Here is a 13,361-nt window from a genome sequence, read left to right on the forward strand (position 1 = left end):
AGCACTTCTAGCTATGCCACTGTACTGGCACCAAAGTTGGTGACAGTTTTGTTATTGTCACATGTACTGAGATACAGTAAAAGGCTTTGTAAGCCTGGTTTCAGACAAAGTTTTGTTTTATTTTATTAATTATGGTAATGTAGTTGGGCATTTTATGTGATGGTCCCTTTGTTTTCTTTGTAATAGTTCAAAATGTTTTGTGAATACAATTTCAATCTGTTTATACTGGTACAAGCTAAATTATTGCTTCCTGGCAAAAATTAAATTTGCATGAGTGTCTGTCAGTATTCATACAAGTAATTGTCATATTTTCCCTTGGAAGAAAATTCAAACTTTTTTTTGCGTTTACCCTCATCGTATCCATCCTAGAATTGTTTATTTACTGTTAATGGCCTTTTCATCGCTGTTCCCATCATTGTAGAGTTATGTTGCTGTTTGTATTCACAGTAATAGCTAACGCATTATGAGCCTGTGGTGAGAGGGTTAAATTTGCATGCTGCAGAAAAATACATCGAGGGTGTTCCAAAGTTTAAAAACAAATAGGCACTTTATTATCAGGCAACACGAGTGAATCTGCAGATGAATGAATACTGACAGACACTCATGCAAATTTAATTTTTGCCAGGAAGCAATAATTTAGCTTGTACCAGCATAAACAGATTGAAATTCTATTCACAAAACATTTTGAACTATCTATAATTTTAGTCTGGTTCTCTTTCTCTCTCTTTTCCCCCCTCACTATAATCTCCCCCCAGCCCTACCTTTCTTTCTCTTTTATTTCCCATAATCCCATAATTTCCAATAAAAACAGTAGCATGGATATTGGGTGCAAGTTGAATAGGGAGTTAACATTGGCATGTGGCAAAGGTAATGTCGCAGTAGTTATGGGGGATTTCAACATGCACGTGAACTGGGAGAATCAGGTTGGTGCTGGACCCCATGATAGGGAGTTTGTAGAGTGCCTATGGGATGCATTCTTGGAACAGCTTGTACGAGAGCCGACCAGGGACAAGGCTATTCTGGATGTAGTGTTGTGTAATGAACAGGATTTGATAAGCAATCTTGAAGTAAAGGAGCCATTAAGAGGTAATGATCATAATATAATAAGTTTTTATCTGCAATTTGAGAAGGATAAGGGCAGATCGGAGGTGTCAGTGTTGCAGTTGAACAAAGGAGGCTATGGAGCCATGAGGGAGGAGCTGGCCAAAGTTAAATGGACGGATATCCTAGCAGAAAAGACAGTGGAACAGCAATGGCAGGTATTCTTGGGAATAATGCACAAGGTGCAAAATCAGTTCATCCCCCGGAGAAGGAAGGATTCAAAGGGGGGAAAGGGGCCACAGTGGTTGACAAAGGAAGTCAGAGATTGCATAGCATTTTAAAAAAAAAAAGGAAATATGACAGAGCTAAGGTGAGTGAGAGGACAGATGATTGGGAAATTTTTAAGGAACAACAGAACTTAACTAAAAATGCAATACGGGGAGAAAAAATGAGGTACGGACGCAAGCTAGCCAGGAATATAAAGGAGGGGATAGCAAAAGCTTTTTTAGGTATGTGAAGAGAAAGAAGATAGTTAAGAACAATGTTGGGCCCTTGAAGAATGAATTGGGTGAAATTGTTATGGGAAACAGAGAAATGGCAGAAGAATTTAATAAGTACTTTAGATCTGTCTTCACTAGGGAAGACACAAGCAATCTCCCAGATGTATGGATGGGCCAAGGACATAGGGTAACAGGAATTGAAGCAGATTGACATTAGGAAGGAAACGGTGATGAGTAGACTGATGGGACTGAAGGCTAATAAATCCCCAGGTCCAGATGGTCTGCATCCTAGGGTACTAAAGGAGGTGGCTCTGGAAATTGTGGATGCATTGGTAATCATTTTCCAATGTTCCTTAGATTCAGGATCAGTTCCTGAGGATTGGAGAATGGCTAATGTTATCCCACTTTTTAAGAAAGGAGGGAGGGAGAAAACAGAGAACTATTGTCCTGTCAGCCTAACATCAGTAGTGGGGAAGATGCTAGAGTCCATTATTAAAGATGAAATAGTGGCATATCTCGATAGCAGTGATAGGATTGGGCCGAGCCAGCATGGATTTACCAAGGGCAAATCATGCTTGACTAAACTATTGGAGTTTTTTGAGGATGTAACCAGGAAGTTAGACAAGGGAGATCCAGTGGATGGTAGTGTACCTCGATTTTCAGAAGGCATTTGATAAGGTCCCACAAAGGAGATTGGTGGGTAAAATCAGAGCTCATGGCATTGGGGGGAAGATATTGACATGGATAGAAAACTGGTTGGCAGATAGAAAGCAAAGGGTAGCGGTGAATGGGTATTTCACGGAATGGCAGGTGGTGACTAGTGGGGTGCCACAGGGCTTGTATTGGGACCACAGCTGTTTATGATTTACATCAATGATTTAGATGAAGGCATTGAGAATAACATCAGCAAGTTTGCTGATGATACTAATCTGGGTGGCAGTGTGACATGTGATGAGGATGTTAGGAGAATTCAGGGTGACTTGGATAGGCTGAGTGAGTGGGCAGATACTTGGCAGATGAAGTTCAATGTGAATAAGTGTGAGGTTATCCACTTTGAGAGTAAGAACAGGAAGGCAGATTATTATCTGAACGGTGTAGAGTTAGGTAAGGGAGAAATACAAAGAGATCTTGGAGTCCTTGTTCATCAGTCACTGAAGGTGAATGAGCAAGTGCAGCAGGCAGTGAAGAAGGCTAATGGGATGTTGGCCTTTATTACAAAGAGAATTGAGTACAAGAGCAAGGAAATCCTTTTGCATTTGTACAGAGCCCTGGTGAGACCACACCTGGAGTATTGTGTACAGTTTTGGTCTACAGGGTTAAGGAAGGACATCCTGGCTGTAGAGGAAGTGCAGCGTAGATTCACGAGGTTAATTCCTGGGATGTCCGGACTGTCTTACGCAGAGAGGTTAGAGAGACTGGGCTTGTACACGCTGGAATTAAGGAGATTGAGAGGGGATCTGATTGAAACATATAAGATTATTAAGGGATTGGACAAGATAGAGGCAGGAAATATGTTCCAGATGCTGGGAGAGTCCAGTACCAGAGGGCATGGTTTGAGAATAAGGGGTAGGTCATTTAGGACAGAGTTAAGGAAAAACTTCTTCTCCCAGAGAGTTGTGGGGGTCTGGAATGCACTGCCTCGGAAGGCAGTGGAGGCCAATTCTCTGGATGCTTTCAAGAAGGAGCTAGATAGGTATCGTATGGATAGGGGAATCAAGGGATATGGGGACAAGGCAGGAACTGGGTATTGATAGTAGATGATCAGCCATGATCTCAGAATGGCAGTGCAGGCTCGAAGGGCAGAATGGTCTACTTCTGCACCTATTGTCTAATTCTCCACCTTCCCCCTAGCCCATTTCCCTCCAGCCTATCACTTCCCAGCTCTCTACTTCATCCCTCCCCCCACTTCTTATCCCCCCTCGGCCACCCCATGTTACTTCACTCCTGATGAAGTGTTTCGGCTCAAAACTCCTCCCATTGATGCTGTCTGGCCTGCTGAGTTCTGCCAGCATTTTGTGTTTTTATTTAGGCGTTTTATTATAATAGGATCAATTAGGAAAGATTGCTGGGGGAAGGTGGTGGAAAGCAAAGCATGATAGTAAATAGCCTTGAACCAGGCATTTCCTACATTATCCAAAATAGGCACACTGTTGACAGTGTTAGTTTCCAGTCAAAGATATTCTGTGATTGGCCCCATGGTAGTGTTGCAGTTAGCATGACGCTATTACAGCTCAGGGCATCGGAGTCCGGAGTGCAATCCCAGTGACCTCCGTAAGCAGTCTGTGTCCTTCCTGTGGAATGTGTAGGTTTTCTCTGGGTTCACAGGTTTCCTCCCACTGTCAACAGTGTTCCTATTTTGGATAATATAGGAAATGCCTGGTTCAAGGCTATTTACTATCATGCTTTGCTCTCCACCACCCTCCCCCAGCAATCTCCTTTCCTAATTGATTCTATTACAATAAAGTGCCTATTTGTTTTTACGTTGGTATACCCTCCATGTATTTATCTGCAGCATCCAAATTTAACCCTCTCACCACAGGCTCATAATGCATTAGCTGTTACTCTGAATACAAACAGCAACATAACTCTACAATGATGGGAATAACGATGAAAAGGCCATTAACAGTAAATAAACAATTGCTGGGTAGGATAATTGGTCAATATAAATTGTCCTGTGATAAGGTTAAGGAGGGGTGTCAGGGATTGTTGGGTGGTGCAGCTATTCCATGCTGTGACTCATTAAAAAAAACAGCTAAAAATTCTCAAACTGTTGCTTCCAGAAGATTAAAATTGTGACAATTATAATGTCAGCTGGGCAGTCTAAGTGCATTGAGGCAAATTTATACAGAATGAAAATGGTCCCTTTGTCCCACTGAGTTTGCACTGACATCAAGCAGTCAGTTAAAGCAGTCATTTTTGTTTGTTCTCCCTACTCTTCCTTCAACTCCCCCTTTTTTTGTGTAAAGAGGCAGGAGAAAATTAAATGTCATTGATGTTGATTATGATGACTGATGTCTTTGATAATAACTGGTTCAGTGCATCAAAAGGAAGACTGTTAGAATAGATTCTTCATTTGGAAGTGTTAATATGGAGAAAGGAATTAAAACCATAGTTAAAAAATATTTAAAATGGTAATTGAAGCAGTAAATGTCAGATAAGAGAACCTGGCTTATTGTCAATTAAAAGTTACTGTATGGATATTAATTGTTTTTATTTAAATAGAGTGCCCAAAAATATGCTGAAAAGGTATTGGAACAAAAATGTCGGCAGTCTTTCGTTCAGGAGCAGATGGCTCTACTGTTTCCACAAAAATATGACCGTGACTTGCTTCCCTTTCTGGAAAGAAGTTCCATTCTCCGTGATGCTGTGTTCAAGTACAACACTCCCTTTGGATTTAAGAAGCACCAAAATACCTTTAATCACCTCATTGATCTAATGCCCATGGTATCGCTACCGGAAGAACTGGAACGAAATCCATGCAAGAGATGTATTGTTTTAGGAAGCGGTGGAATACTACGAGGATTACGTCTTGGACCCTACTTGGATAAATTTGATGTTGTTATCAGGTATGGAATGGACCTTGCATGTACCCATCTCACTTCGACTTTCTCTCTGCAATAGTCATTTACTTAAAGGTTTAAAAATGTCTTTGCTTTCCATTCAATGCACTTCTGTAGATGTAAAATTACTAACTCTTAGTGTAATGAAGTGTAATTCAGAGAAATTTGATAGATAACGGAATCTGCTCTGCTCTATTCCTGCACAGCCTGCTCATTCTAACTAGAAACATTTTCATTTCATGAAATGGATAATGTTGGGGAATTCTTTTTGGGTGAAATTAAGCACTGAGTTTTCCATCTGAGACAATGATGCAGATATTTATTCTCAATAATTGGTTAGGCACAAAGATAATTTGTGAATTACTTTTATTCTGACAATTACTTTTATTACTTCTGTTACAAGCAATCACGCAACCTGTGCAAAATTATCTGTGTCTACCTATTAGGTTTGTTTGAAGCTCCCTGAATAGTCATAGAAAGGGAACAATGGTCAGGCATTCCTCTTGAACCTGATGTAATCCCCTTGGTTCCAGTGTGGGGTCTCTCACTTCTGTGATGCTTGTTTGGTCTCCAGGGCTTTCACTGTTTCTACTCACGAAATCCTCCAATCTTAGATAATCAGACAGAACTGTTGAGTTTTAATTTTGAACCTGTGTCAGCTGCTCCATTGGATTTCACCCAAAGCAACAAACTGGATGACTTTCGTACTCGTCTGCCAGACTTGCACCTCATCACTTTTGTGTCTCCAGTGTGAAGCTTTGTTTCTCTCACCACAAATTTAACCAGATCTCTGTCCAGCATTTTCTGTTTTTTTAAATTTTATTGATTTTTCATGGAAAAGTTTGATGCAAGTTTTGTTTGCAGTTTAGACACAGCTAATAGTGTTAATATTTAATAGTATCTGCGCTGTAAAGTTCGCCGTGTGTAAATTGGCAAAAGGTTGAAAGGTGGGGAGATCTACATCCCCAAAATGAAGTAGTATTCTAAAGGGAGGATAGAGCAACCATAGCTGACAAGGGAAGTCAAAGTCAGGATAAAAGGAAAAGAAGGTTTTAGGCCATAAGACAAAGGAGCAGAAGTCAGCCATTCGGCCCATCGAGTCTGCTCTGCCACTTTATCATGAGCTGATCCATTCTCCCATTTAGTCCCATTCCCCCACCTTCTCACCATAACCTTTGATGCCCTAACTACTCAGATACCTATCAATCTCTGTCTTAAATACACTCAATGACTTGGCCTCCACTACTGCCCATGGCAACAAATTCCAGATTCACCACCCTCTGGCTAAAAAATTTTTTTTTCGCGTTTCTGTTCTGAATGGGTGCCCTTCAATCCTAAAAAGTCATGCCCTCTAGTACTAGACTCCCCCACCATGGGAAACAACTTTGCCACATCCACTCTGTCCATGCCTTTCAACATTTGAAATGTTTCTATGAGGTCCCCCCTCATTCTTCTAAACTCCAAGGAGTACAGTCCAAGAGCGGTCAAACGTTCCTCATATGTTAACCCTCTCATTCCTGCAATCATTCTAGGGAATCTTCTCTGAACCCTGTCCAATGTCAGCACATCCTTTCTTACATAAGGAGCCCAAAACTGCACACAATACTCCAAGTGGGGTCTTATAGAGCATCAACATCATATTCCTGCTCCTATATTCTATTCCTCTAGAGTTCGAGCCCAGCCAAGGCAGCGTGTGTGTCCTTGAGCAAGGCACTTAACCACACAATGCTCCAGTCTACCCAGCTGAAAAATAGGTCCCGGCAAAAAACGCTGGGGGTCAACCTCGCGATAGACTGGCATCCTATCCGGGGGAGTCTCGTATTCTCAGTCACTTCACGCCTCAGAAACAGGCATAAGCACCGGTCTGATGAGCCACAAAGGCTCGGGACAGGACTTTGACTTTGACTGACCTTCTGATCCTATGTCACCTCTTTCTAATGATTTAATATAATTTCTTACCATAAAGCCACGCCACCCCCTCTGCCTACCTGCCTATCCTTCCGATACACCGTGTATCCTTGGACGTTCAGCTCCCAGAGACATGCATCCTTTAGCCACATCTCATTGATGGCCACAACATCATACCTGCCAATCTGTAGTTGTATGACAAGATCATCCACCTTATTCCTTATGCTGCGTGCATTTAAGTATAACACCTTAAGTCCAGTATTTGGTACTTTTTGCTTTGATTGCACTGCAACTCATCCCAATAGCTGCAAATTTGCCCCATCACCTGCCTGTCCTTCCTGACATCTTTACTGCTCACTATCTTAGATTTATTTCTGTTTTCCCCCTCCTATCATTCTGGTTCTCATCCCCCTGCCAAATTAGTTTAAACACTCCCTAACAGCTCTATTAAACCTTCCTGCCAGGATATTGGTCCCCTTCGTGTTCAGGTGTAACCCATCCTTTTTGAACAGGTCATACCTTCCCCCAGAAGAGATTCCAATGATCCAAGAATCTGAAGCCCTGCCCCCTGCATCAGTCTCTCAGCCACACATTCATCTGCCTGATCCTACTATTCTTGCCCTCGCTAGCACGTGGCGCAGGTAGCAATCCTGAGATTACTACCCTGGAGGTGCTGCTTCTCAGCTTCCTTCCTAACTCCTGGAAATCTCTCATCAGGACCTCCTCCCTTTTCCTCTCTATGTCATTGGTGCCATCATGTACCAAGACAGCTGGCTGCTCGCCCTTTCCCTTCAGAATATTCTGGACCCGATCTGAGACATCCCGTACCCTGGCACCTGGGAGGTAACACACCATGCGGGTATCTCTATCAGGCTCACAGAATCTCCTGTCTGTTCCCCTGACTATGGAATCCACTATGATTACCGCATTCCTCTTCTCCCTCCTTCCCTCCTGCACAACAGTGCCAGGTTCAGTGCTAGAGACCTGGTCACCATGGCCGTCCCCTGTCGGGTCATCCCCCTCAGTAGCATCCAAAACCATGTACTTGTTGCTGAGGGGGGCAGCCACAGGTGTGCTCTCCACTATCCGGGCATTTCCCTTCCCTCTCCTGACAGTCACCCAGTTTTCTGACCCCTGTAGTCTAGGGATGACTACCTCCCTGTAGCTCCTGTCTATCACCTCTTCACTTTCCCTAATAAGCAGCAGGTCATCAAGCTGCAGCTCCAGATCCCTAACACGGTCTCTGAGGAGCTGCATCTCGGTGCACCTGGCGCAGATGTGGCTGTCAGGGAGGCTGGAGGTCTCCCAGGATTCCCACATCTGACACCCTAAACAAAGCACTAGCCCTGCAGACATGCTACCTAATTCTACAGGAATGAAACAAGGAAAAATAAGTCTACTCACCCACTTACCTCGCCAAACATACAAACTTTTTAAACCATTAGCTCGTACCATTAGCTGTGTGAGCTCTGCTGTTCCTCCATCTGTCTGGGCCGATTCGCCAAGGGGGACAAAAGAGTTGGTGTCTCGCTCTTGCCTCTTCCCGTTACTGCCAAAGCCCTACACTCTGCTGTAGTTGATTGGCAAAAGGGATACAAGGCTGGAGAAGGGGGAGTATCATAGGGCAGAAAGCCTTGGAAGAAAGAAAGGGGGAAGGGAACACCAGAGGAAGATGGAGAACAGGCAAGGAGTGATTGTGAGGGAAAGAGAGAAAAAATAAATTATATGAAAAAATAATAAACAATAAATAAATTAAATATATATATATATATAAATAAAATTAACAGAAGTTAGAGAAGTCAATGTTCATGTCATCAGGTTGGAGGCTACCCAGACGGAATATAAGGTGTTGTTCCTCCAACCTGAGTGTGGCTTCATTTTGACAGTAGAGGAGGCTGTGGATAGACATATGGGAATGGGACGTGGAATTAAAATGTGTGGCCGCTGGGAGATCCTGCTTTCTTTGGCGGACCGAGCGTAGGTGTTCAGCGAAATGGTCTCCCAGTCTGCGTCGGGTCTCACCAATATATAAAAGGCCACACTGGGAGCACCAGATGCAGTATACCACACCAGCCGACTCACAGGTGAAGTGTCGCCTCACCTGGAAGGACTGTCTGGGGCCCTGAATGGTGGTGAGGGAGGAAGTGTAAGGGCAGGTGTAGCACTTGTTCCGCTTACAAGGATAAGTGCCAGGAGGGAGATCGGTGGGAAGGGATGGGAGGGACGACTGGACAAGGGAGTCGCGTAGGGAGCGATCCCTGTGGAAAGCAGAAAGAAGTGGGGAGGGAAAGATGTGCTTGGTAGTGGGATCCCGTTGGAGGTAGTGGAAGTTACGGAGAATTATACGTTGGACCTGGAGACTGGTGGGGTGGTAGGTGAGGACAAGAGGAAGCCTATCCCTAGTGGGGTAGCGGGAGGATGGGGTGAGAGCAGCTGTGTGTGAATGGGAGAGATGCGTTTGAGGGCAGCGTTGATGGTGGAGGAAGGGAAGCCCCTTTCTTTAAAAAAGGAAGACATCTCCTTTGTCCTGGCATGAAAAGCCTAGATGTGGCGGAGACAGAGGAATTGAGAGAGGGGGATGGCATTTTTTACAAGTAACAGGGTAGGAAGAGGGATAGTCCTGGAATCTGTGAGAATCCATGGGCTTATAGTAGATATCAGTAGATAAGCCGTCTGCAGAGATAAAGACAGAGAGATCAAGGAAGAGGAGGGAGGTGTCGGAAATGGACCAGGTAAATTTGAGGGCAGGGTGGAAGTTGGAGGCAAAGTTAATGAAGTCAACGAGCTCAGCATGCGTGCAGGAAGCAGCGCCAATGTAGTCGTCCATGTAGCGAAGGAAAAGTGGGGCACGGTAAGCAGTATAAGCTTGAAACATGGACTGTTGCGTATAGCCAACAAAAAGGCAGGTGTAGCTGGGACCCATACAGGTGCCCATGCCTACACCTTTAGTTTGAAGGAAGTGGGAGGAGCCGAAGGAGAAATTATTAAGAGTAAGGACCAATTCTACTAGATGGAGGAGAGTGGTGGTAGAGGGGAACTGGTTGGGTCTGGAACCCAAAAAGAAACAGAGTTTGAGACCTTCCTGGTGGGGGATGGAGGTATTAGGATTGGACATCCATGGTGAAAATAAGGCGATGGGAGCCAGGGAACTTGAAATCACAATCACTTCTTTGATTTTGTTGCAGCTATATAGGACCCTGGTCAGAACCCACTTGGAGTACTGTGTTCAGTTCTGGTCGCCTCACTACAGGAAGGATGTGGAAACCTTAGAAAAGGTGCAGAGGAGATTTACAAGGATGTTGCCTGGATTGGGGAGCATGCCTTAGAGAATAGGTTGAGTGAACTCAGCCTTTTCTCCTTGGTGCGATGGAGGATGAGAGGTAACCTGATAGAGGTGTATAAGATGATGAGAGGCATTGATCTTGTGGATAGTCAGAGGCTTTTCCCAGGGCTGAGATGGTTACCACAAGAGGATACAGGTTTAAGGTGCTGGGGAGTCAGTACAGAGGAGATGTCAGGGGTAAGTTTTTTACGCAGAGAGTGGTGATTGCGTGGAATGGGCTGCCGGCAACAGTGGTGGAGGGGGATATGATAAGGTCTTTTAAGAGACTTTTGGATAGCTACATGGAGCTTAGAAAAATAGAGGGCTATGGGTAAGGCTAGTAATTTCTAAGGTAAGGACATGTTTGGCACAACTTTGGGCCAAAGGGCCTGTATTGTGTTGTAGGTTTTCTATGTTTTTATATTTTGCACTGAGTGCAAGATTGTTGCTGTGACACCACACAACTAGCTGATATATCTTGCTCCTGTGTGTTGCCAGTGACCCATGAATTTGTTGTACTTACATGACTCACCCTCAATACAACAGTGGTTGCTCCAAAAGCTGAGGATATGTATTCAATCTTTAATTAGCAGGCATGCAATCTTGAAGTGATGAAACTCGAGTGCACTCAAGTGTAAGCTAAGCGTTATCGAGCGATCAGCAAAGGATTCGAAATTTGTTTGTCCTTGGCTATTATAAACTACATTAAACAAAGCACGACGATGAAACTTATTCTCTTTGCTTTTACCATGTCTCCATTCGTGACCAGCTACCATAATAAACACCTGAGACAGAATACAATGCAGATAGAGAACAGATGCATGGCTCCTGCATTCCAGCCCCAAATTGATATACTAGAATAATTACAATTGCATGCTACCAGGACACAGGAGACATGAAATCTCAACATCTCAACATTCAGAGCAAGAAGGCTGCAGGTGAATGGCTAAGGATTTCTGGAGTGAAGGCAGTTTTACTACTCGGGGTAAAAGAGAGGCAAGACTGCGCAGGCGCGTGACGTCAGCCAGTAGAGCGGGAAAAGTTTAAAAAGAAGACCACCGTATCCAGCAGGTTGCGGAGTGATAGGTAGCAGAGTGAGAGGGCTTTGGTTCAATGGGCTTAAGCGGTAACGAGGCGAGGTAGGTCTACCTGTGTTAATTGCGGAAAGGAAGTAGTATGTGTGTGAGGCCGGTGTTCTGTGCTCGGCGTCCTGTGTGACCATATCTGCACCTGGTGTGTCAAGCTGCAGCTTCTAAGGGACTGCGTTTGGGAACTGGAGATGCAGCTCGATGACCTTCGTCTGGTTAGGGAGAGCAAGGAGGTGATAGAGAGGAGTTATAGGCAGGTGGTCACACCAGGGCCACGGGAGACAGACAAGTGGGTAACATTCAGGAGAGGGAAGGGAAGAGTCAGGTACTAGAGAGTACCCCTGTGGCTGTACCCCTTGACAATAAGTACTCCTGTTTGAGTACTGTTGGGGGAGACGGCCTACCTGGGGGAAGCAACAGTGGCCGTGCCTCTGGCAGAGTCCAGCCCTGTGGCTCAGAAGGGTAGGGAAAGGAAGAGGAAGGCAGTAGTGATAGGGGACTCTATAGTTAGGGTGTCAGACAGGTGATTCTGTGGACGCAGGAAAGAAACTCAGATGGTAGTTTGCCTCCCAGGTGCCAGGGTCCGGGATGTTTCAGGTCGCGTCCAAGATATCCTACAGTGGGAGGGAGAACAGCCAGAGGTCGTGGTACATATTGGTACCAATGACATAGGTAAGAAAATGGAAGAGGTCCTGAAAAATGACTCCAGGGAGTTAGGAAGGAAGTTGAGAAGCAGGACCGTAAAAGTAGTAATCTCGGGATTACTGCCTGTGCCAGGCGACAGTGAGAATAGGATGAGGTGGAGGAAAAATGCGTGGCTGAGGGATTGGAGCAGGCGGTAGGGATTCAGATCGCTGGATCATTGGGACCTCTTTTGGGGCAGGTGTGACCTGTACAAAAAGGACGGGTTGCACTTGAATCCCAGGAGGATCAATATCCTGATGGGGAGATTTGCTAAGGCTACTGGGGAGAGTTTAAACAAGAATTGTTGGGGGTGGGAACCAAACTGAAGAGACTTGGGGAAGGGGCAGTTGGCTCACAAATAGAGAAAGCTTAGAGACAGTGTGTGAGGGAGGATAGGTAGGTGATGGATAAGGGACGCTCTCAGATGGACAATTTGAGATGCGTCTGTTTTAATGCAAGGAGTATTGTGAACAAAGCGTATGAGTTTAGAGCGTGGATCAGTACTTGGAGCTATGATTTGGTGGCCATTATCGAGACTTGGATGGCGTACATGGAGCTTAGAAAAATAGAAGGCTCTGGGTAAGGCTAGTAATTTCTAAGATAGGGACATTTTTGGTACAATTTTGGGCCAAAGGGCCTGTATTGTGCTGCAAGTTGTCTATGTTTCTATATTTACACAAATGCCTTTTTGACTGCATTCATGAAAATGTTTTTGAATTGTTGCCAAAAGCTCATTCAAGTGCAAAACTGAAGTCCCATTAACTGTTAGCTCTGGCTGAGCCTAGTCTCCTCCACCACCACTGTCTCCATTCAATGGACTATTGACAGTCCAGCCCAGCACTGTTCTCATTGCATACTGTCCATCATTAACACTGTGAATCACCTGCAATGGCTCCAAGGCCTTGGATATATTCACCCCTATCAACAGCTCAATTTCTGGCAAATGAATACGCTTCAGATTAGACCATTTCCGAAGATCTCTCTGACAAGGAATGTTCCCTTTGTGGACAGGCATATGTTCCTGTGTATAGATGCTAGGCAGTTCACAGTAGTTCATGCTATCTAAGCCAGCCACTTCCAATCTGGGAAAAGAAACTTCCTCATGACCCATCGTGCATGAGGGAATGCATGTTCCTTATCCTGTCATGTTGAGCTTGTTCATGTGGCTCACAATGCAGAACAGTGCTGTAAAGCATAACTAACCACTGTCTTGTTGCTCTTCTTAAGCTTCACCTGAACTGGAATTACGGGAAGCTTA

The 13,361-nt window shown here is 44.5% G+C and overlaps 1 protein-coding gene across 3 annotated transcripts in view; it reads left to right on the forward strand.

Annotated features, from left to right (window-relative positions):
- LOC140726191 (lactosylceramide alpha-2,3-sialyltransferase-like) overlaps positions 1 to 13,361 on the forward strand; it is a 102,517-nt gene that overhangs the window by 33,655 nt on the left and 55,501 nt on the right. For all 3 annotated transcript variants that reach the window (XM_073042222.1, XM_073042221.1, XM_073042220.1), the window contains one exon: positions 4,764 to 5,107. In XM_073042222.1, coding sequence (XP_072898323.1) covers positions 4,764 to 5,107 — 344 coding nt within the window. The remainder of the gene's footprint in view (positions 1 to 4,763; positions 5,108 to 13,361) is intronic.

Source organism: Hemitrygon akajei, chromosome 4, assembly GCF_048418815.1.
Source record: "Hemitrygon akajei chromosome 4, sHemAka1.3, whole genome shotgun sequence".
Lineage (NCBI taxonomy): Eukaryota > Metazoa > Chordata > Chondrichthyes > Myliobatiformes > Dasyatidae > Hemitrygon > Hemitrygon akajei.